General features: G+C 30.7%; 1 protein-coding gene across 2 annotated transcripts; it reads right to left on the bottom strand.

The window, feature by feature from the left end:
* On the bottom strand, positions 1-25,606 carry LOC126738647 (uncharacterized). Of its 2 annotated transcripts, none has more exons than XM_050444071.1 (3): positions 25,353-25,606; positions 1,907-2,012; positions 1-1,849 (listed from the first exon to the last, which is right to left on the bottom strand). In XM_050444071.1, the coding sequence occupies exons 2-3, from the start codon at positions 2,007-2,009 to the stop codon at positions 84-86; spliced, it is 1,869 nt and encodes a 622-aa protein (XP_050300028.1). In that variant the 5' UTR covers positions 2,010-2,012; positions 25,353-25,606; the 3' UTR covers positions 1-83. The 2 variants fall into 2 exon arrangements, with proteins under 2 accessions (XP_050300028.1, XP_050300029.1); XM_050444072.1 differs by lacking the exon at positions 25,353-25,606 and adding an exon at positions 5,820-5,849.
* Between the last annotated feature and the right edge of the window lie 884 nt (positions 25,607-26,490).

Here is a 26,490-nt window from a genome sequence, read left to right as displayed (position 1 = left end):
AGTTTAAATAAAACTTATATTACAAAACTATATTTTATCAAAAGCATTTTCAAGCATCTCAATGGCACAAAACTAATTAACCCTTAAATTTTCAATTTCCTCGCCTCTTCAACGATCCCTTTATAATACTTTTCACTAGTAACATCTTGATCACCAACTTCGAATCCAGCCTCCAGTTCAGTTTCCTCGAGGTCCACGTCACTTCTTCGTTGCATTTCTAACTTTCCTTCCTCAAAGTCTATTGCTCCTAAGCCAGTCTGAACCACATGCTTCAATGTTTGCAAATTGCCTGTTCTCGCTTGCCTTTGCCTTGCAATAGTCTCAGACTTCTGAATAAGGTCTTCCTTCATGTCATAACCATGAAGATGTTTAATATTATAGTCAATCTTCCTGTCTTTTGAATAAGGGATCTCATTGGATTCTTGCACCATAATGCCATTGATTTGCTTTGCAGGCTTATAGGTTTTTACTTTTGAGTGTCCTTGTATGATCAAGTATAATGGGCCCCTTAGTGGTTCAGCTGGCTGCTTGTAATGCTTAAAAATAGGATCTGTGGTCAAAGCTTGCATAGTAGTGACAGTTTCTGTCGTGGTGGGCATCACTGTGGTGATTTCCGGTGCTATAGTGCTAGTATGTGATATTGTTGTGGCTAAAGTGGGTGCTGCAGTCAAAACTTCTGGCTGAGGTGTGCTGACGAACGTATGTTGAATGGAAGAGCTGCTACCGATGTAGTTAGTTGACTCCAAATCATGTTTCACATGCTCTTTCCTTAATAAACTGGCTACAGGGTTCGTTGGTCGAGTGAAAATTGGATTTTGAGTCACTGGTGGTGGCTTCATGGTCTCCATATCCCTTATTGTTTGCATGTTGTAACCAAAATGCTCCGCATGCGGAAAAATGATGGGCAAGGGATGCATGTTATCAATTTCAACCCCCATATGGTTTATTTGGGCTTGTGGTTTCTCAATTTTGACGTAACTATCGGAAATATCATTGTCGTCACTTACGTGGCCTTTAAAGGTCATTTTACTCTCATCTAAGGGAGGTGGAGTGACGTAATTTATATTATGGTTGCTATCAGATGCTTCCAGGATCTTATTGCTATAGTTTTGAGGTGCGAACTGGATACGTATAAAAGACTTTGGTGGTGAAAGTTCTTGATATCCATGACGAACAGATTCTGTCGTTGAAGGCAGTTTCCAGCTAATAGATGGCACTGCTTCAAACTCCTTTTGACTTACCAGGCTGCTGGACTGGTAAATCAAATTCGATTCTTGAACTGTTACCCTACCAGAGGGAGTGGAGCTGTAGTACTGACTTGGGGTAAAAGGTCTTTGGGTCATTGGACTAGTCACTATTGGTTCAGAGACTAAGTTTGACTCCTTATTTTCTATCGGGGGTGGCATAAGTACCGTATAAGGCACCCTGTGTTCTTGGTTCTTGGAAAATACCGTTCCATCAAGGATCTGATTGGCAACGGACATGATGCTTGGTATAATCTGTGAGGTCATGGAAGGGAAAAAGTTCGGTCTAGCAACCCTCTGGTTATGATGGAAATAATTTTTTTCCTGATGGTATTTTGTGTAGGGCTCGTAGACCGTATCTCGTCGATCACTTGCAGTAATGGCAGGTTTTTTAGAGGAAACCCCCAGCAGGAGAATCTCAGTCTTTTTTCCATGCTCGTTGGTGGGGTTCGATTGAGGTTGGGGCTCAGGATCCATCCAGTAATGCACATGGTCCAGTTGAGGTGGGACGTAGTCAAAAGTGGGGTCGTTCTTTAAAGGATCTCCTCGACCCAAGGGTTTCCATTGGTTGTAGTCCATGCGGGGTGAAAAAAGAGACTTTTGAGCTAAAAAATGTTACTCTTGTTATTAGGAATTTACAGTTTTAGCAGTTTGGTGGTTACCATTACGATTTCTTGGAGGTTCGTCATGGAGGGAAGAAGCTGTTGCCAATGGAATGACGAGAAGTAGGCACCAGGACAGCTTCCATCGCCTACGTTGTCTCATTTTCTGAAAATTAATTTAATATTTAACAATTGGAAAATATCAACGCATGTGTACCAAACTAAGACCATATTTGACCCACTTCCTCAACTATTAAGATGATACGATGGGTCACGTATAGGTGTTTTCTTATCTAAATACTACTGGGATTATGGCATTTAAATGAATTTTATGTTATAAAGGAGAATTATTGCAGCACCACATCTAGACCGTCCAACAAATGATCACGCTCGTCTCGAGATGGTTTTAGTGAAGTTTTATCGGTTTCTTCGACTGCGAAAACTCCCGGTGGTTTCCGATTTCCGAATTGACAAATCAAACGGCGTGACAGATGGTCATGTGATAGCCTGGCAGCATCGGTGCGGATTTATTGCCGCCCACGAGCGGCGAACGATGCCGCCCACCGGCCACTTTGGTTCTCACGTTCCTGATGGTTTTTAGGTGTTTTGTTTCTTGTCTTTTTATACGGTACCAGAGGTATAATATGTATTTTTTTATTAAAACTTAATTTTGTTGTACGAACCAATAGAAAAGGGGCAAAAAAAACAATTTAAAACTGTAAAAGCAGACCGGAAATTACACAAACAGGCTAGAAAATATTGAAAACCAGTAGAGGATCAGAGAAATGATGGAGAAAAAGTGTGTTAATTAAACGAAAAAATTATATTAAGCGCAGCAAAGAACAAAAATGCTACTGAAGATGTAAAAAAGTGACAATTAGACATGTATAAATAACGAGAACATGTCTAAAAAAAACAAGAATAAAAAGGAGAACATCCGAAATGACCAACCAAGAATAGAGCAATAAGAAAAATAAGGCGAAGAATCAGAACAGTAGTATATGAAGAAGAAAGATCAGAAATAAAAAGACCAGTTTACAATATACCAATTAGAGGGAGACAAAGAGAACGACTATAAATAGGTTAAAAAAAAGTTGTAAGGTAAGAGATACATAAAAAAACAAAGAAAAGAAAAGTAGTACTGTTAGAAAAAACATATTGTACCAAGTAAAAGAATTAAAAAAAAATTACAAAAAAATCAAGAAAGCACAAAATGAAGAATATAAAGACGCAAATAATAATAAAAATATGAAAATGTGGACGACAAACAAAATGAAAAAGGAGCAAGAAGCAAAATAAGAACGATAAAAAAAATGCAAAGTAATAGCTTCGGAAAAAGAAGTAACTTAACTTAATTATAATTTAGATAATAATTGCAAATTGCACAAGACTTATAAAGATTAAGTTAAGTTAAGGTAAAAAAGATAAGAGGATAAACAGTCAAATATTGAGTATAAAGAGTAATAAGAGTGAAGATGAGATCAAGAAAAAATCCTGCGTAAAAAAGAATATTAAAATGAAGATGAAATAATATAGACTATCCTGAAAAATACAAAAATTGACAAAGACCAATTTCTTCTTATACAATGAACAACAAGACTGTTTATACTGACTGTGTTTGTACTTCTGTACAAGATGATGTTGATGATGTGAAGCCAGTTGTTAAATATAATGACAGCATGTTCATATGAGTTTGCGAAAATATCGGAGTTAATCAACAAAGAGTCTAAAAAGATCTACCATAACTTCTCCAATATAAAGAAGTTTAATACCACCGTAAGTGAGAGCAAGAAAGACTCTTTTTTGATGACAAAGAACAAGACAAAGACGCTGTACTCATATGGAATTTAAAAAAAAACCTTTAATTTAAAATAAAATTTAATATTTTAAAATAAAGTTACAAACCCAGTATCTCTTATACAGTAACTATAACACAGTCAAAAGTAGTTCCTAGGCCTTACCTTACCCCGAATAGAAATGTAACACATAAAAAAAAATTATAATCTCTACCAATTTATATTACAAATGGTACCACCTATGGTGCGGTTTTGTTTTGCCGGTACCATTACCGTTGACTATACAAATGCGAAAAGGTGGCATAATATGTCTGTGAAGTAATGAAAGTATTTTAAAAAAAATATATATATATTTTAATTTATATCCTACTAAAGAGGACGACTTTCAAATGGATTTGGACTTTGTGACGAACAAAGCTTATTGCTTTACGCATGATAAATCCCCGATTGTCTAGCATCAAATATATATTTAATTTAGATTAGATTTGTCAAACAATTAATCGTTGTTTGGGAAGTTTTCTAATTTTTATATAGTGTGGATGCGAAAAGTCTTCGCGTCTCTCTCTTATTGCGAATGAATTAAAAAGAGGTGTCAATGGTGTGTGTCCCAAGATTGATTGCCATACTGTTTTCTTTAACATAATTGACTTTTACTGTATTTTACGTGTAATTTTGGTCAATTTCAATATGACTTATGACTTGGTGTGACACGGTTTTTATAAGTTATGTATCAGTGGCGGATCTTGCAGGCTTAATGAATAAAATATGTGATAAGGAAGAATTATGGAACGTAAAGAATGAAAGAGAAAATAAAAGTGATAAAATATATTGAGCCCAAAAACAAAATAAGCGAGTATACAGCAAATGGAAGAAACCGTGAAGAGGAATTAGGTGATGGAGGCAATTCAATGGAATGAGAAATTAAGAAGAACGAAACATAAAATCAAATGAGAAAGAAATGGATCGAACAGAGGAAGACACATTTGGTCTTAAAGAAAGAAGAGAAAAAAAACTGTATGGAAAGAAAACACTAAAAAAAGGAAGAAGAAATGCAGGATAATGAACAAGAAAATGTAATGAAAAAGTGTGTAATAATTAATAGAGATCTAGGATCGACACAACTAAAAATGAAACAGAAAGTGGATATATTAGAGAAAATTAATAAAAAAAATAGCAGCTAAGTTAAACATTAAATACAAGACCCAAAGCAAAAAGGTAAAAAGTGCATTCAGAGAAAAAAAAATTTAAAAAAAACCTACAAATTAATTATTAAAATTTATTAAAAAAGAAGACAAATTAGAAAGAAAAAATCCGGAAAATCAAAGAGAGACAAGTTAGATGAACAGAGAATGACGCATAGATATAAAAAAATTAAGTATCTATATTTCATTAAAATTAAATATTTAAATACGAGACTCAAAGGAAAAAAAAGTAAAAATCTAATAATTAGATATAATAAGAATGACAAATGAAAAAAAAAATAGGAGGATAAAAAAGAGATAAGTCAGATGAACAGGGAATGACGCACAGGTACAAAAAAAATAAATATCTATATTTCAATAAAATTAAATACTTAAATTGAGTCTTATATCAAACAGAAATGAAAAATGCATTAAAAGGATTTATGAAAAAGGAAGAAATTAAAGATTAAATGTAATAAAAAAAATTGAAGGAAAAATTCAGCAGGTTAAAAAAATAGACAAAAGTGAAATGAGCAGAGAGATAAATTAGAAAATAAAGAAAAAGAGAGAAAAGCAGCAATAGTAAGCTTATCAAAAAATTCAGTTAATTGAATTATATATTCGAGAAAAATATAAAAATATTAGACTAAAAGTAGCGTCCTTAATAAGTACCGTAAATGGAGTTCGCAGGATTAGGATTAACCAAAAACTTCATTTTTTGAAAAGATGCCGATGTTTATTTACGTCTTTTTCGATGCTATTATTAACAAACAGAATATTTTTTTTTAAGCACGTAACTGAATATTAATTTTAAAACATTAAAATTATAAACATAAATTGCTTTTTTTTTTCAGATTAATAAGAAAAAAAAAATTCGTTTTCACTTCATTTATAGGCAATAAAAATGTATGAAAATAATAAGTAAAAAAAATTAAATACAACATTAAAATCACAATATCTATAATACTGACAAATTAAAGATTTTAAAAAAATTACCTGTTTACTGTGACGAAGCTTTTGTGAATATACTTTGAACAAACATAACATAAATCACACATTATAGACAATAACTTATTTTTTTATTTTTTTTTTCTTCGCATCATTAACACTACATACAGGGTGTTTCAGAACTATGGGATCAAACTTCTAAGGGTTGTTCAGTGCAACAAAAGAATCCATTTTAGTATAGGAACCCATGTCCGGAAATGCGTCACTACGCCACTACGGCCCTAAGACGCGTTTAAATTTAGAAAAAATATTAATAGGATCTGATGCATTTATTTTTACCTTTTGTATATGATACCATCACAACAATTATTCGAAATGTCTTCCTCCAACCTAAATACACCGATTTAAACGCCGCACATGATTTCGGCGGACTACACTAAAAATTTGATCCTCGTTTTGAATGATTTCAAATGCTGCTGTTATTCATCCAATTAAGTCGAGCTCTGATTCTACTGGAGTTTTGTAGACTAAAGACTTTACATGTCCCCACAAGAAAAAATCGAGCGATGTTAAATCGGGTGACCTAGGAGGCCAAGAAACTGCTCCACCTCTGGCAATCCAATGGTGCCCAAACCGCTGAACCAAATACTCGCGTACTTGTACAGCAAAGTGAGCCGGCGCTCCTACTGTTGCACTGAACAACCCCTAGAAGTTTGATCCCATAGTTCTGAAACACCCTGTATACATCTACACCTTGCGTTACAAAATTTTCTTAAAGTATGCATATAATGAAATAAATTATTTAAAAAAATGTTCTATTTGTTAATTACAGCCTTGAAAAAGACGTAAATAAACGTCGAAACGTCGGCACCTTTTCAAAGAAGGAAGTTTTTGATTTCTTGGTCCTAAACCTGCGAACTTCATCTACGATACTGAAATTTCTTATGTAGATAAGTACACAAGTATTGGAAATTGTTAACTACGATAAAGATTTAAAAAAAAAACAAGGAAAAAAAAGAAAAAATATTAAATGTCAAAAAGAATAATATTAGAGACTAAAAAGGGATTATTTAGAAACCAATAAGAACAGGGAAAAGCCAAGGAAGTTATTCTGAAAAACAAACACAAAACTAATTAAATAGAGATAGAAAAATAATACAAGCCAACATATTACTAAGAAAAGAACGCACAGAATAAGAAGCGTCTGAAAATAGCTATAAAATTAAAGGAAATAAAAAAAATCATTAACACTAAATACTAAAGAGACAATTAAAAGAACAAAAAAAATTGAAAAATTAGTTAACTTAACTCATGAAATAGTAAAGTAATCAAAGCAAGAATAACAATTAAAAAAATAATGAAGAACTGACCAGAAAAAAAAAGAATTATACGAAAAATATTGGGTACAATGAAAAAACAACAATGAAAAAATTCAAGAAAGCAAAAAAAATTAAATTAATGCTTTATTAGTAATTCAATGACTGTCTTTTACTAGCTAACGAACAGAAAAATAAAAAGAATAATAGGTTTAATGAATCATTAGAAGAAAAGGAAGTAAGTTATAACACAGGAAAAAAATAAAAACCGAGGCAAGAAAATTAGAATAAGAAAAATCGACGCTTTATACATAAGGGCAAAATATAGAAGAGAGTTGAGCTGAATAAAAAAAAAAACAATAAATTCAAACAAATTAAGAAAGGCAAAAATACAAGACAATACAGAAATTATTTTGACTTAAAAACAATGAATTAGTGTGAAATTTAAACAATGAAATAGTGAAAATTAACACAATAAACCATTATCAGAGAAAAAAAAATTATTTAAAAGAAAAATATAAACAACATTTAGAGAAAGCATTTAAAATATAATTAAAAAAATTACAATCGAGTGATAAATTTACTGATACAAAAATCAAAGTAAAATAAATACACTTAAAAGGTAAAAATAAAGAACACCAATACCAACTTCAAAAACAAACGATTTAAAAAACGAGGCAAATAAGGAAGAGAAGAATGTGGTAAACATAAAAATAATACAGCCTAAAAATAATAAAGAAAAAAGCACAGAAAATTACAGAACGATCATGTTACATAAAAAACTGACAAAAAAAAGGAATTAGAGAAAGAGAAGAAGATTACAAGAAAGTACAATAAAAATAAGATCGTAAAACGGAGAAAAAAAAACAGATTATATAGAGTGCTTTATAGTCTTTGATTTTCAGGATCATTATTGAACATAATTCTTACGATTATGATAAGAAGTACATAGGGCAAACAAGAGGAAGAATTAATGTCAGATTTAAAGAATATGTTAGCTCATGTGAAATATGGAAAAGTTAAGTATGGTTGTACATGTTTTAAAAACTGACAACTGTTGAAATAGATAATTTAATATTACTTAAATTAGTTAATAACAATCGAAAATTAGATGTACATGAAAATTTGCCAATATTCAAAATTCAAAAAAACCCATTCAAACATTCAAGAGATTGGACCCTTATAGTCTTAAAATTTAAATATAATTTTTTTAAATATTACAAATAGACGACTTTTCACGGATGTATACAAGAGAACCTCATACATCGGCGGTTCTCAGACCAGGCGAACCAAAGTTTACTTAAATATCCGTAACCGTAATTTTTTCTAAATATAGGAAAAACATAAATAGTCGATTTCGTACAGCCACACCTGTTTTGACAGGCGTGTGCTTTTAGTTTATTATGTACTGATCAGTGGCGTAACCGTTGGTTTGTAAAGTTTTTCTTTATTTATATGAAATATTTTTATTTTGCGCGTTTTTAATTTTTTGTTTTAATTTTTCTTTTTTACCTTAAATTCAAGTTCCAAGATTTATTGTACAACAGGAAACAACAACATGCCTAAATAATCTAATTCTATCTGAAAGAGCAGGTTTGAAATTATTTAGTCGTGCCAAACAGATCATCATTAAACCGTAACTGATCATGATTGAACCAGTTGCATGCTCTCTATCTTGGCGAAATCATTGTGTCTTCTTTTGTGAATGCAGAAAACAGCAAAGTCAAAGCTAAGAGAGAGAAAGAGATAAGATCTGAGTGAAAATTTGTAGTAGAACCTCATAGATATGAACATAGGAATGAAAGGGGTGAAACTCTTCTAGAATCTCTTCTTCAACAGAGATTATGTATTATTAAGACTTATGGAGCCCATCTAGCCTAGTATTTTTTGTTTCTTAACTAGTTGGATGAAGCCGAGTAAACTGGCATATAGCTTCATCCTTTCACTATAACTAGCCGCACACTGCATTGCCGAAGTCAGCGATGCAGCTGAGTAATGGCTATCAGAGTGGGACTAGTTTTTACTATGTAAAAAAATTATTTTTATTTTGATTTTGAAGTCAAAAAAAATATAAGATTATTTTTTGGAAAAAATTAAAATGGTATGTATTTTTTTCAGGGAAAAAAAATTTGTTTTTAAATCTTTTTGAAAATTTGTTTTCTTATAGATTTCGACCCGTAGATTATGAAAATGCTATTCATTTTTTCCAAAAAAATTATCTTATATTTTTTTTTTGACCTCAAAGTTACCAAAATAGTTCAACTTCTGATAGCCATATTTTTTATTTCTCAACTAGTTGGATAAAGCCGAGTATACTGGCATATAGCTTCATCCTTTTAGTATAACTAGCCGCAAACCGCATTGCCGAAGTCAGCGATGCAGCTGCGTTATGACTATCAGACTGGGACTAGTTTTCACCATGTAAATTTTTTTTTTTGACTTGAAAAATATAGAATATTTTTTTTGGAAAAAATGAATAGCATTTTCGTAATGTACGGATCGAAATCTATAAGAAAACAAATTTTCAAGAGGTTTAAAAAAAAAAAAATTTCCCTGAATTTCGCCATATTTTTTATTTCTCAACTAGTTGGATAAAGCCGAGTATACTGGCATATAGCTTCATCCTTTTAGTATAACTAGCCGCAAACCGCATTGCCGAAGTCAGCGATGCAGCTGAGTTATGGCTATTACAGTGGGACTAATTTTCACCAGGTAAAAAAAAATTTTTGTTGACTTTGAGGTCAAAAAAAAAATAAGATAATTTTTTTGGAAAAAATGAAAATGGTATGCATTTTTTTTATTTTCATGATTTTGACCCGTACATTACGAAAATGCTATTCATTTTTTCCAAAAAAATTATCTTATATTTTTTTTTTGACCTCAAAGTTTCAAAGTTACCAAAATAGTTCAAATTCTGATAGCCATATTTTTTATTTCTCAACTAGTTGGATAAAGCCGAGTATACTGGCATATAGCTTCATCCTTTCAATATAACCAGCCGCAAACCGCATTGCCGAAATAAGCGATGCAGCTGAGTTATGACTATCAGAGTGGGACTAGTTTTCACCATGTAAAAATTTTTTTTTTGACTTTGAGGTCAAAAAAAAAATAAAATATTTTTTTTGGAAAAAATGAATAGCATTTTCGTAAAGTACGGATCGAAATCTATAAGAAAACAAATTTTGAAGAAGTTTAAAAAAAAAAAATTTCCTCGAATTTCGCCATATTTTTTACTTCTCAACTAGTTGGATAAAGCTGAGTATACTGGCATATAGCTTCATCCTTTCAGTATAACTAGCCGCAAACCGCATTGCCGAAGTCAGCGATGCAGCTGAGTTATGGCTATTACAGTGGGACTAATTTTCACCAGGTAAAAAAAAATTTTTGTTGACTTTGAGGTCAAAAAAAAAATAAGATAATTTTTTTAGAAAAAATGAAAATGGTATGCATTTTTTTTATTTTGATGATTTTGACCCGTACATTACGAAAATGCTATTTATTTTTCAAAAAATTTATCTTACATCTTTTTTTGACCTCAAAGTCAAAAAAATTTTAATTGAAAGATTTTGACATCATCTTTGGCTTGAAACCTAGAAGGAGCACCTTAAACGTCAATGTCTCAAGCCTTTCAGGCTGACAGACCCAACAAACCAGGAAAACTTCAACCAGTCAACTTTATAGGGCCCAAGCTAGCTGAGTGCTGGCCACGTATAAGAATAAACCTGTTGCCACGTCCTGGAGAAAGCTTGGAAAACTATGAGACCGTGAATGTAAGATGGTGGTGTATACAAGTAATTGTATATATAAGTTATTGGACTACATGAAGCTACAATTACCATTAGTTTAACAACATTCCGGCAGCCAGTACTAGTGATAGAAACCATAGATGGTGTCATATTAGGATTGGATGTTATGAATGTCCTAAAGGGATCAGAATGATCCAGAAACGAGTGTGTTCTTGTATTACGTTACAACATGAAAAACATCTCCTTACAACTAAAAGTATGTACTCAAACCCTGTTTGCAACTTTTGTTAAATAAAGATATTATATTAATAAAATGGGACATAGTGTATACTACAAAAAAAAAGCGAAATTAAAAAGCGTTTATTAATTAATTTTTTCCAAAGAAAAGCATAAACCACGACCGAAAAAGGCGTCTTTCAATAAAAATCGGCGAATTTTTGACGGGTCCCACCCACAGCGACGGTGTCGGTCACGATTTCCGTAATGTCCCACGCGAACGTGCGCATGTGATCATATAAATCCCATTCTTTTGATTTTCTACAGGGCGTTACGGCGAATCGGTCCCACCGATTTGTGAGAAACTCATTTTATGTTCATTTAAGTTTGTACGTGGTGTACGTTTCTTTTTCCTTTTTTGAAACTATCAAAGCGTTTATGCGACAAAGTTGTAAAAAGTTAATTAGTTTTTAAATGAATATCTTTATGTTCAATCAATAAGATAATAGAGGAAGAGATGAAGGCACAAAAAGCAAGGATATAATAAACAGAAAAACAGCAGCAATGATGGATTTATTTAATTATGAAAGTTAAAGGTGGAGTTTTATTGTTTTATACCAACTGGTTGGTAAGAAAAAAGGAACACCAAGAAGAATGAAAAAAAAAATAAGGCAAGAAGAGAATTCAAAAACACAACGAAAAAAAGATGAGAAGCATGAAAGGAATTAGAAGAAGAGGCTTAAAACTAAGAAGAGCGAGACCAGGAATCGTCGATCGACTAACGTGAAGTAAAGAAAAAAAGTGACAAGGTTTAGAGTAAAAATAACTAAAAAGCAAATTAGAATAGGGACAAAAAACTTTAAAAAAATCTAACAGATGTTATATGTATACTAAAAGTGCAAAAAGCGAAGAGAAAAACGAGCTGGAAAATCAAAAGATATAGCGATAAAAATTGCATAAATTTACACAAATGAATTAAAATCCTAAAGAACCAAAGTAAAGCAAACAGAATGCGTAAAAGCCAATATACCAAAAGACCCAAATATTCAAATACAAAACCAAAGAAAAAAATTTGCGACACACAAAGTATTTAAGAAAAATTAAAATTGAGACCTTGTAAAACATTTTTTTAATTATTTGATTTTTAATATTTTCGTCCTAATAATTGACTCCATTTTCTTGTCTTTTTAATTGTTTTTTAATTAGATTTAATTTTTTTGTATTTACGTTTTTATTTGAATTTATGTCTATTTATTCTCATATTTTTTTTTAGTTTTTGCTTGGCTAATTTTTGTATACCAAATGATTATATTCATTTCCGTTTCAAATATGTTTGTATTCAGTTCTTTTTTTCGTCTTATTTATATTTTATTCCCTTCTCTTTTTTTTTGCAAGAATCGTGTACTTAAGATAAATTTTTAGGTATTATGATAAAAAGTGAAAAAAGGATAAAACATATGAAGCAGAAATTGAAAAAGAAAATTGAAAGCAGAAAAAATAATAAAATAAGAGAATTAAAACGTAGAAGATTGAAACAACGAATAGATGTCAATTAAAATACGTGAAAAGAAAGACGAAAATATTGAGAAGAAGCAAAACAAAAAGACCTAGAACAAGTTAATTTTGTAATAAGCACAAGGAGACGTGTAAAAATATAAAAAGGCAAGAAATTAAATAAAATAACGCCTATAAGAGTGAAAGTAAGAAGAGAAGAAGACGTGGTGAAAATGGAAAAAAACATGAAAGAAAAAAAAAGAGTAGAAACAAGTTCAACATCTTATAAAACTATATACAGGGTGTCCCAAAATTAGTGGACGAAACGCGAACCCTGTATTCTTTGGTCAAAAATAACCTCACTTTTTCCTATAAACATATATCGGCAAACGCCCCCTAAGGAAGCTACGCCCCTTTTAAAGGGGGCACCTGAAGATGGTTTTTTCCACTTATTTTCGAAACGGGTAAATATAAAAATATTAATATCTTTTTAACTATGGAAGACTTTTCGACCCATGAAAAAGTAGATATTCATTTTATGTATGGGTTTTGCAATGGAAACGCACATGCCGCTGCACGAGAGTATCGGCGGAGGTTTCCTGTAAGAAGGCTTCCACATTGGAAAGTTTTTGTTAGAATTCATAGAAATTTACTTGAATATGGATCCTTCGAACGTGCTCGAGGGCAAGGAAGACCAATTGCAAATGATGGTTATGGGGAAGTACTGAATTTAATTGAAGAAAACCCTCAAATATCATTGCGAACCTTAGAAGAGATTACCAATATCCCAAAGTTAAATGTAAGTAAAATTGAATATGATAAATAAATAATTAAGTACCTAATTTGTTATCCAAAAATTTAAATTTAAAGTACTTATAACTGAAAATTGAGATTGGTATAAATAGTGTTGTTATTAATTATTATCGTCGGATCGCATTAAATTCATTTCAAAATACTCTAATTACTATAATTATTATTATTTACTTTATTTACTTGGATAAGTCTTATCACAAACATCAAACACCCCAAAACAAATCCTTTTGACGACTAACTGGAATGTTTAGTGGCTTACTTTAGGTTTAGGCTTATTTCCTATGCAATTTAAAATATTTAAAAATAATTTCAGATTGGAAGAATGACTAAGATGTTAGGATACCATCCTTTCCATTATAAAAGGGTTCAGGAGTTAGAAGAAGAAGATTTGCCAGCTCGAGTAGACTTTTGTCATTGGATGTTAAGTCACCCAAATCTTCATCAAAAAATTTTGTGGTCAGATGAGGCAACTTTTTCTAAGAGTAAGGGCCTTAACAGCCGTAATACTCATTTTTGGAGCATCGAGAATCCGAGAGTAGTTCGACGAACTAACTTTCAGCATAGATTTTCCTTTAACGTATGGGCGGGTTTGATAGGAGATAAATTGGTAGGCCCAATTATTTTGCCACACTGGTGAACTGGTCGTCATGATTTAAATTTTCTTCAAAACAATTTCAGAGATTTACTGGACGATGTTCCCATAGAAACTCGGCTGGAAATGATTTTTCAGCTCGATGGGGCACCAGCTCACTACAGCCGACAGGTGAGAAACTGGCTGGACAATAATTTTACAGGCAGATGGATAGGCCGAGGTGGTCCAATAAACTGGCCTGCACGATCGCCCGTCCTTAATCCTCTGGATTATTATCTTTGGGGTAATATGTGCAATATTATTTATGCCACCGAAATTGATACTCCAGAAGAGCTTCAGAGGCGAATTCTCGCAGCTGCAGGCCAAATAAGAGAAAACCGATTTGAAATTCTTAGATCGACCCAAAACATTCATAAAAGATCCAGGTTATGCATTTAGGAAAACGGAAACTTGTTTAAACATTTGCCTCAAATAAATTAGTATTTTTATCTATTTGCAATTTTATTTGTCAATTTACTTTTGAAGCGTGCTATTGAGTTTTAATAAAAATTGTTATTAATAATACTATGCAGCGTTATTTTTAAATGCGTTTTTCTCGAAAATGGTAATTCCTAGCATTATTGACCAAGAGGTACTTTTTTATGTAAAAAGCTTTAAATTTTTAAAATTTAAAGAAAAAAAAAACAAAAATTTTGCAAACAATATTTTTTTAAGTATTTTTTTAGGCTCACCCCCTAAATGATACGCACCTGACTAAATAATGAAAATTATGAAATGACAACTAAATTCAGCATATCAAAATTGAGAGAATACCAAAATTTAACATTTTTATATTTACCCGTTTCGAAAATAAGTGGAAAAAACCATCTTCAGGTGCCCCCTTTAAAAGGGGCGTAGCTCCCTTGGGGGGCATTTACCGATATATGTTTATAGGAAAAAGTGAGGTTATTTTTGACCAAAGAATACTGGGTTCGCGTTTTGTATACTAATTTTGGGACACCCTGTAATCAAATAGAAAGCAAAATAACAACCATAAAGGGTATTTAAAAAAATATTACATTAAGACCTAGCAAAAACAAGGTATCATTGCTTTTTATAGTTTGAACTTATTTTTTTTCTCCAGTTTCCTTGTTTTCGTTAGTGCTTTTTAAGTTTATTTGTTTTTATATTCACTTATTTTATAAAATTCTAGTTTGTTTATTTTAATTTTTTCTATATTTAAATTTTTTTTTAATTTTAATTTTAATGGTTTTCACACGGAAAATTGTTGTGTAAATAATGATTCTACTCCTTACCTTCTATCATATATAGTTATTCTCTTTCTTCTTTCTACTAAAATCATTGATTAAAAAATACATACAGTAATAAAAAAAGAGGCTTTAAATTAAGAAGAGCATGACAAACAATAAATAAGGCGAACAAAACAAAAAAGCGGTTTTTTTGTTCCTGTATGATATTTTATAATCTGTATAATGTGGTTTTTCTTTTTTCATATTCTATGTTTTTGGTTTCTTTTCTTCCTGCAAAAATCATCCAATCGAATAATATTTTTAATATTTTTTAATTTTTTAGAAATTAAAAAAAAAAATAATTAGTACGAGGAATAGTGGAAAAAACATAAAAAGACTAAAAATTAAATAGATTATTGCCTATAAAAGGTAAATTAAGCAAAGAAGAAAACGAGGTGGAAAAAAAACGGAAAGGTATAAGGAAACAAACAAAGATTTAAAAATTATTATTGCCACAGGTTATATAAAAAAACATTAAATTGATACTTAGAAAAATCTCTATCAAACTTTTGTATTTTTTTATATTATCGTTTTAATCTTTTTGTCCTATTTTCTTATATATTTAAGCAGAAAGAGAAGCAGAAAGAGAAATGTAATGAAAAATGGAACGATATAAGGGCAGAAAAGAAAGTAAAACGAACAAATAAATAATTAAAGTAGGTTTATTAAAATAACTAAAAAGAAAATCTGTAACAATAAAAGATGCCGTAAAAAAGAAATGTAACTTCGAAAGCCTTACGAAAAAACAATTTGACATAATTAGATTTTTAACATAGAAGTAACAAGAAATATAATGACCTAAAATAAATTAAATTGTATTTAAAACGAGTTAATTAATTAAATTAAGAAATAAGAGAATAAACTTCATGGCAAAAATCTTAATAAAGAAGGAGAAAAATAGCAAAAAATATATAATCAAAACTTGTATAAAATTATATTTTATTAGATTTTATATTTTAAAAATAAAAATTTAGGATGGTAATTAAAAATCAGTTAATTTTATCAAGACATTTTAATCCAAGCTTTGAATACTTAATTTTTTTTTTTTAATTCGGGAACTTTTGGCGATTTTTAGAAAAAAAAAAAAGAAAAATAAAAAATTTATCGCTTTAACAGTTTTAAAACATTGTAGTCATATATACTGTATACTTTTTTTTCTGTAATATCCACTAAAAAGAATATTCTGGGAATATTTTAGTACAATACTCTCAGTAGGTTTTTCTTAGTGACATCATATGAATATCCAAAAATGAATCTGCAAACTCTGTCAATAGGAGAAAACACATTTCTGAAATATAAATAAATATAGTGAATATTCTATTTGTTTTTCTTATTTTTCCCAATTTTTTTTTAAATTACTGATTATCTGGGATTAAATTATTTTCTTGTATGATGCTAAAGTTTATTTTTTTCCTTATTCCATCTGTCTTCTTGTTATTTTTTAGTTCCTGGTGAGTTTAATTTTATTATTCTTTTGAATTTATTAATTTATGGATGGGAATTATTAGAGTTTTTTTAGATAAATCTAAGATCATTTTTATATCTGTACCACAGAGCCAGACTATGTTCAAACTAACAAAAATCAACCTTAAATCACATAACATTATGCCCCGCATCTTTTGATATTTTTAGATTTAACATATCTTATGAAATTATTGTAAATAGCCAATTTAAAAAAATGTTAAGTCCTCATACCACAACAATGTTAAGTCGCATAAACCTTATTTGGCTTGGAATTTCGTATTTAGTCTAATGTATTAAGTCCGTAAAAAAAACATTTTTTTCGGGAGTGCTAAAAATTATTGTTAGATTAAAATTGTTTTAAGGGTGTATTTTTTGAGGTAGGTATTAATGTCATCGACACCGTCAACTTCGATGACCCCATGGTCTTCTAGGACCGCTAAAATATTAGGTAAGGTGGTAAGGTAAGGTGATATATAAAAAAATATTTATATAATTTTAATTATATAAATTTAATAAATAATAAAAAAAAAAAAATATAACCATATAGATATATATATATACCTAATGAAATACCTGGAAAGGATGAAAATCACCAAGGTCCAAACAGAATAAGAAAATCAGGTACGTAAAAAATACTTGTTACTATAGAAGGCACCTCTTATTTTAACAAACTAAATAACGTATTGTCCTAATTAATAGTTTTTATTGCATTAATTAAGTCATAGAATGCACTTAACATAGTTTACCCCTAGCATTAAATAGCATAATAATTAGAACTTAATATATTTGTGTTAAATTAAAAAAAAGTGATAGGTATTTTAGAAAGGAAATATTATTTTTCCAGAATTTGTCGAAGGTAAAAAAGATGATCCTCCTAGCGGGTGTAAACCTGAATATCCAGAGAACCTTCAAATGAATTTAGAGATAGGATTCAATAAAATGGAAACACCTGGTAAGTTTCTAAGCACTTAAATTTTATAAACTATCTAGCTTAAATAATTTTGACTAATATTTTATAACATTTTATCCAATCAATCCAATAATTTCCATAAATTTATGTTTTTGTTTTTCAGAAAACACCAGTCGTGAAAACGGGGATTCCCAAATAAGATGTGTACTTCCATCGCAATCAGCATTTAGTTTAAGCGCCGATTCGAATAATTCAGAAGGGAGAGTAAAAAAACATGTAACGGCAAAAGATGAGGAGCATCAATCGCATAGAACTCCAGACCGAGAATTATTAGATTTTGACAGTGATGACGATGTGGCGGATCCTAATTATTCATCATCAGAATTAGAAGATGAAGCTGAGCAAGATGAAGATGAAGGTGCATCTAATGCTGAACTAGATCAATGCGAAGTACAAGCTAAAATACTCACCCGAAAAGAAGACGAGATACAAAAATTTGGAAAAAAAATTTAACAAAAAGGAATCGGTATTCAGGATAAGAATACAAAACGGACAGTGGCAATCGTATTATGAAATCGAAATCTCTTAAGGAACCGTGTGGTGATACTTGCAAACTCTTATATAGAAATAAAATTTCTCAGGAGCGTCGCCAAATTATTCATAAGAATTTCTGGAGCCCATCAAAAACAATAAATGTAAGAAGGTAATACATAGCATCCAACGTTTCTCAAATACCAATAAAAAGACGTAGGGAGGTAACTGGTCAAAAAGAAATTTTACTAATAACTATAGTTTTGAAACAGGCGGAGTAAAAGAAAATTTTTACAAAAAGTTTTTTTTAAATACACTGAGCATCTCTCAGCAAACAGTGGATACTGCAATTAAAAAGAAAAAGGATGGAGGCATTATAACACCTGATAAAAGAGAAAAGCACGTACCTGTCAACAAAATCTCCGAGGAGGTCCGAAACGCTGTTCGAGCCCGAATTTCGAAATTTCCAGCTTACGAGTCACACTATTCCCGGGAAAAAACAAAAAAGAAAAATCTCGGCAATCAATTGAATATAAGTAGGATGTATAATCTTTATTTAGAAGAATCTCAAAAGAATAGTCTTGGAGCCGAAAACATTGCAAAGGAGTGGTTATATTCAGAGATATTTAACTATGAATATAACTACTTCCGTAAGAGTCCTGACAACGACACCTGTGACCTATGCGATATTGAGCTTCAGCCCGAATCTCTTGAATTACGGCAAAGCGCGCAAACTAACTATGACAAGCATATTGCAGATACCAACTATAGATATAAGCTTAAATCTGAAGATAAAAAAAAGTCGAGGGAAAATTTACGAGAAACAAAAGTTATAATGATTGATCTCCAGAAATGTCTACCAACACCAGATCTACATAACTCCCAAAGCTTCTATTCTCTTAAGCTGTGGATATATAACTTAACAATACAAGATGTGACGGATGAAAAAAGTTTCTACATGATGTGGGATGAGAGCGTAGCTGGTCGCGGAGGAAATGAAGTAGCTTTATGATAAATAAAATGGGTAGAGACACGTGTTTCAGGTGAGATAAAAGAGATTGGTCCGATAACTGTCCCAGCCAAAACAGAAACATTTTAATGGTTATGTCATATTTTTAGATTAAACCAAATATAAATACTATTAATCATAAGTTTCTAGCGAGAGGACACACTCATTTGGAGGCTGATGTTGTTCATTCTGTGATCGAGCGTGAAAGAAAAAAACTTCCGCAATTTCAGATTATGAATCCTTGGGATTGGCAGCGGGTAATTCGGCTGTGTGGAACAAAGAAGCCTTTTATTGTTGTCAACATGGAAACCTCTGACTTTAAGGAGTTTAAGCAACTTTTTAATAGCTCGACGGCACCATATATTCAGCAGAAAAAGGATAACTTGGGAAAAGACTTTTTAATATCGCATGCGGTTCATATGCAAGCTAGAAAAGATAATCCTGGGATTTTATACTATAAAGCAGACTTTGAAAAAGAGGTTATGGAAGTTGACTTTAACAGAAGCACCAGACGAACTAATTGATTGCCCCTATTAGGGCAGGGCCTAAACCACTTTCAGCCAAAAAGTACAACCTTTTGCAAAAACTTTTACGTATTTTAGCACGCTCCACGCAGTTTTCATCCTGTTATTGATTTATTGTAAAAAGAAAATTTTAAAAGTCAAATATATCTGAAAGCAACCACTTGAAAATCATCCTCCTAAAGTTGTGGAAACGCACATCAATTGACTACCAAGTAATTAGTCTATTAAACGTTGAGCCAATCACAGATTAATTTACCATATTAGAGAGGTGCAGCAGTATGGGACGTAACGACATTACCTCTGAACCTAACACGAGAAGTGCATACAAAACCGATGGAAAATCTGATGACGATTTGGAAAAGTTGATTAGGAAGGTATGTGAAACCTTTTCTAATGAAATAAAAAGTGAATTAAATGAAAAAATCAAGAAAATAGAGTCAAAAATTGATCAGTTCTGTGAATCCCTAAAAGTCATTGATGCAAAAGTAGCAAGTAATAAAAAAGAAATTACTGAATTACGGTTTCGTGTTGACCATTTAGAGCAAAAATCAAAGGCTAACTCTATACGTATCTGTAGAATTGAGGAAGCCGATAATGAAGACCTATCAGAGATCTTAACTAGCCTTTTCTCAGATAAATTAAATATAGAAATATTACAAAAAGATATTGACTATGTCTTTCGATTAAAGCCAAAAAATCGTAAGACAAATGCACCAGCCCCAATAATTATAAATTTTGTAAACAATATGATGCGGAATAAGATTTACTTAGCGAAGAAACAATTGAAGAACACTACTGTTTCTATTTTCGAAGACTTAACTCGACATAGATATAACCTATTAATGTCAACCAAGGAAAAATATGAAAAAAATATGGCATGGACGGAAAACGGTAGAATTTTCGCTTGGAATGCTACAACGAGAAAGAAAATTGCAATCAATTTGTTAAACACGGAGGCAGCGGCGGCGGAGGCTCTCTAATATTAACACTGGTCAGGTCCCGCTCATTGGCTATTCAAGGTTGGAAGCATGTATTAGGTATTTCTAGGTAGATACGAATAATAATAATAGAAATTTTTGTAAAAAAAAAGAAAAAAAAAATTGCAATGTATTTCATGCATCTAAACCTAAAATGGTATTTTTGCCAATGGTAATTGTAAAGTATCGGTAAACATACATGGTGATATACACTAATATAAACTTAAATAATATGCTAAATTAATTTATTCTTTTTACTTTTATTTAACTAATCATGGGAGTAATGCTTGTTTTAGCTGCATTGGGTAAATCATATATAAAATAGAAAAAAAAAAAAAAAAAATTTATACCATAGATGAATGCTGTTATAGACTATCATAACGAACTGAGCAATTATGCCAATGTTATAACCTCAGATATTAGTCCGATTGAGTATTATTCTGATGAAAATGATCTACTGAACTTCATTCATATAAACATTCGCAGCGCTGGTAAAAACTTTGAAGAGTTTTTGGTATTTGTTGAAGGCCTGGGTTGCACCTTTGATATCATTTTATTAACCGAAACTTGGTATATTACCTGCTTGGATATTTTTAAAATTTTAAATTTTGAGGTATTTTATTCTGAAGGAAGGTTTAATCAAAACGATGGAGTGCTTGTCTATGTCAGAAAGGGTATATTGGTGGAAAATGTTGTTAATATTAAATATAATGAAGTAACTTTTACACATCTTAATTTTAAATTTAAGGAAAACAAATATCAAATATTTGCTCTATATAAATCACCTGCATCGGATACCACTGCTTTCTTAAATGACCTAAACCATTTATTATTGCAATACAAAAATAATGAAGCCATTTGTATTTTTGGGGGAGATATAAACTTAAATTTGCTTAGCGAAAATGTAACAATAAATAACTATAAAAATATTTTAACTGAAAATGGTTTTCTTAGTTATATAAATAGACCTACTAGAGTAACATCAGATTGTGAATCCTGTATTGACCACTTTTTTATCTACTGTCCCAACAAAATAAAAAATAAATTGACCTTTTTACCATTTATACTAAAGAGTGATGTAACGGATCATTTTCCTATTGCACTGAAACTACAGAAAATTGATAACAATTCAAAAAAATCATGCGATAAAACTTTTGTTATATCTATAGACTATAATAAATTAAATAAAACTCTGGAAGAGGCAAACTGGGAAGTTGTTTACGATAAAGACCAAAGCGAGGAGACATATGAACTTTTTCAAAATATAATAAAAAATGCTATACAATTGGCAAGTACAAAGGTAAATTTTACATCAAAAAATAAAAAACTAAAACCCTGGATCACATCTGGTTTAATTAATTCCATCCGACACCGAGACAAATTAAAAATATCTTATCTAAAAAATAAAAATAATATAACTCTGTTAAATGAGTATAAGAGTTACCGTAATATTTTAAATATGCTAATAAAACAAACAAAAAACTCGTACTTTCAAAAAAAGTTTAATGAAACTAAACAAAATCCTAAAAAAATGTGGAAAATTATAAATGAGGAACTGAATACTAATCAAAATATGAATAAAAACAAAATATCACTTAGATGTGAAAATAACACGATTCAATCTGATAAAAAAGATGTAGCAAATATTTTTAATACATTTTTTATAAACGTAGGAAAAACAATGTCAAGTAAATTAAATTGTAATAAAAAAAATAAGTTTTCCCGCTTAAATTGTACCACTATGTTTTTAACGCCTATTACTGAGGATGAAGTTCTAAAAAATATAAATGCTCTAAAAAACTATTCTGCACCGGGGTTAGATGGATTAAAGAGTACCTTACTTAAGCAAATACGGAATAATATTGCAAAACCCTTGACCCATGTTTTTAATTGTATTATTTTAACAGGAATAATTCCGAATAAATTAAAGAAGTCAGTGGTTGTTCCGATATATAAGGGAAATGACGTGTGTTCTCCAGGCAACTATCGCCCAATATCACTTATTAGTAATATAGCAAAAATACTTGAAGCTTGTATACGCATTAGGTTTTCAAAACACTTACAGAAAAACAACATTTTATCTCCCAACCAATATGGTTTTAGAGAGGGTAAGTCAACTGAAGAGGCACTATTTGAGGTAACAAATCATATTTGTAAAACTATTGAAAAAAATCAAAAACCGTTAGCTATATTTTTAGATTTGGCTAAAGCCTTCGACTCGGTATCACACGATATTCTACTTGATAAATTAGACGACTACGAGATAAGGGGATTAAGCAGGACTCTTATAAAAAATTATCTTACTGAAAGAAAGCAATGTGTTAGGGTGGAGGATGAGTATAGTGTTTTTGAAACAATAAATTGTGGTGTTCCACAAGGTACTGTACTGGGGCCTCTTCTATTCACCCTCTATATCAATGAACTTCTTTTTCTTAGTACATCTGGAAAACTTGTATCATACGCGGACGACACTGTTTTGTTGGTAAAGGGTGATAACTGGGCGAATGCTGTGGAGAGAGCAACTTCAGATTTTGCAATGGTTCGTCGGTGGCTGGAAGAAAATCGTTTAGCAGTAAATATTGAAAAAACAAAATTTATGAGTTTTAGCATTCTTGATAACCATCAAATTAATACAGATGTACTAAAAATACACACATATCAGTGCATATTAAAGGAGAAGCCATGTGCTTGCATGGAAACCTTAAGTAGGACTCCATGTATAAAGTATTTGGGTATTTTTATCGATCAAAATATTAAATGGGAAAAACATATAGAAAGTATTAATATAAAAATTCGTTAACTAATTTTTAAATTTTATCATCTTAGAAATTGTATGCCTCTCCACATTTTAAAAATGTTATATACATCCTTGGCTGAATCAGTCATTAGATATGGAATATCAATATGGGGAGGATCATTTGCCAGTACCATAAATATTTTAAACATTACTCAAAAATACCTTTTAAGAGTAATTTTAAGAAAACATCCCAGATACTCCTCAAACCGTTTATACCAAGAAGCGCGCGTTTTTACAATACAGCAAATGTATGCTAAGTCAGTGCTAATATTTGTCTATAAATATCCTGATTTGCGGCGACCGATAGAGAACTTGGGTTGCTATACTAGAAGCCAAGCAGTGCATTCTGTTAGTGTGCCTTTTCTGACAAGAGCGACTACTCAAAGGTTTTTAACATACCTTGGCCCAAAATTTTTTAACCTTCTTCCAAGTAGTATTAGAGAAGTTCGAAATATACATATGTTTAGTAGAGAAATAAATAGGTTGCTTCATGAAAACTTTGAAGTTTTTGCTACGGTGTTGCGTAGATAATTATTTATTTGCAAATTAAATATACGGTATATGCAGCTTTATCAGTATATTTGTGGTTAAGATCTGTTGTTCTGACTAGGGCGATTTAAATCATTAGTTCATTTAATCATTATTTTGGTTTATTCTTTGGTTTTAATATAGTTAGTATATAGTATAATATAGTATATAGTATATTGATATATTTGGTATATAGTATATAACTTTAAGTGAATTGTGAATTATATATATTATCTTCTTAATTACTTTTGTTTTGTACACACACAGATTCTAATCTAGGTGTACATCTATTTATACTTTTGTGAGTTTTGTAAAATTATTGTAAATTATATTGCTGCTGGATTGCTGCTGGAATATTAAAATTGTACCTAGAGCTGATTCAGTTAGTAAACAATAAACAATAAATAAACAATAAACTATAAAATGTTTGTATGTAGATAACCCAACTTTTATTAATTACAATTATTTGAATATTTAAATAAATATTTGTAGTTTTTTTTTTGAATGAATTATGCATTAACGATAAGTGGACTTAACACGTTTTAAAAATATATTAAGTCCCTTCTTTGGGACTTAAAATAAAAATTAAATCCAAAAAAAATTAAAATTATCCGAAGAAGACTATGTTTGTATTGTATGACCAAGTCACAAACATCAAAAACAATAGGTAAATGCTAAAATCGCTTTTCTACTCTTTATTCTTATCCTTAAAGGAAAATTTAAATTTTCAATAAAAAAATAAATTTTAAAAACTGGTCTTTTGTAATTTAAAATTTTGTAAAATATTTGGAATAAAATTACTCTACTGAAAAATTAACATTTTGGACTTAACATAGTCTGGCCCTGGGACAGATATATACTTTTTGGCCCTGATATATTTTGGTGGCTAAATTAATAAATAATTAATAAAAAGCTAAATTAATATTTTTTTTTAGTTCCATTCGTAAAATAAATTATTTTAACTTTGTATATATATTATGTTTGTTAATATTTTTAGTATTCTCTTTTTTATTAAGTTTAAGTATTTACCTTCAGTTTTGTCGTTTAGCTTTTTTTATGTCTTGATTTTTCCTTTTTTCTGTCTATCTTTTTAAATCATATTTTTTTGCTTCAAAACCAAAAATTACATTTTTTCAGTAATTCTATAATAAATAATAATTATTATTTTCTTAGCACCAAATTGAAAAATTAAATCATATTTAACCAATACTATCATCAAATCGAACATCTCAAGTCATCAGCCTTGATTTTCAAAAATTTTCAAAAACAAAAATTAAAAACCGTTCCATAACCTGAAGTAATATTTCAGAATATTTCATCATGGAGATTGAAAAACAATAAATGTAGAGACAATATGACAACACTTGAGCAATACCTGATTGGAAAACTGATTGCTGATAATGATTCTCCTAATGAAACCAAACAGTCTTTTGAAAAAATAAATTTAAAAATCTTTACACTAAAGCAATATCCCGATGGCAATACCAAATCACATTTTCATCAAACAAAATCACACTCGTAAGAAGTACCGGAAACTGATCGGTCCGTCGTACGACCGCTTTTGTCAATAACTTTACACCTATTAACATCGAGTCATCTTCCGCGGACTGACCACGTGAAGCAACTAAAACAACAGTGGGTAACTCTTCTTCTACATTTACTCCTTCTCACTCCCACCCGTGATAAATGAAAAAACCGCGTCTCTCTCTGGCTCTTTCGTATAGTACGACCGGCGAGTCCGATTTTCTTCATTGAAGAAATTCTCATATTGTCCCGCGGTATTGTTATACCGTAAGAAAGTGATATACTTAATTTGAAAACTGAAGAATGATGATGATGATGACGGTTATTATAATGGTTTTGCTGTGGTGAAGAAACCAGGTGTTTGGTTGATTTTGATGTGGGTTTTGATGAGTCAGACTCACAGTTGGATGAAATTGCAGACGTTTAATTACTGAAGAAAATACAATAAAAAATGAAACAAACTATGATTCTAATAGAGATTTTGATGTTTTGCCAATTTATGCATTAGCTTTTTTTTCTTTTAAGATCTTGATGATGAAGAAGTAAAGTTGCCTAAGGAAGAAATATTCTGAACTTTGATCAGATAAGATATCTCCATATTAACGGAAAAGAAGGAGGCAAATTTAATGAGAAAGAACGTGTGGTTTAGCATTGACAAACTCATCAGATGACTGCAAGGATATTTCTACAAGCCATAACAAAGATAATATATAGAGAAACTATTAGTTACACTTACGAGTAAAAGGAAAAGATACTTAAGATTCTAAAAGTATTTTTAGCTGTCTGCAAACCCTTGTGAACTTTAACAAACCATTAAGAACTCATCGGCAGGTCTTGTGACTTAATTCTTTAATGAATTACATTCTGGTTTGTTAAACATCTTTAGATTTACACATTAAATGGGTATCACAAAGAAAGAGAAGCCTATGTGAATATTGAATTAGGTCCAACCAACAGAACCTGCTTCTCTTGGCTTATTATTGCGTAAA

This window comes from Anthonomus grandis, chromosome 7 (assembly GCF_022605725.1).
Source record: "Anthonomus grandis grandis chromosome 7, icAntGran1.3, whole genome shotgun sequence".
NCBI lineage: Eukaryota > Metazoa > Arthropoda > Insecta > Coleoptera > Curculionidae > Anthonomus > Anthonomus grandis.
This window is presented reverse-complemented; position numbering and strand designations above follow the sequence as displayed.

What these genes read in the sequence shown, in the direction of transcription:
- LOC126738647 (XM_050444071.1), bottom strand. Translation starts at nt 2,009, where the DNA reads ATGAGACAACGTAGGCGATGGAAGCTGTCCTGGTGCCTACTTCTCGTC. An exon ending in ACCTCCAAGAAATCGTAATG is followed by an intron (nt 1,850 to 1,906) that starts GTAACCACCAAA and finishes AACATTTTTTAG; the next exon opens with CTCAAAAGTCTCTTTTTTCA.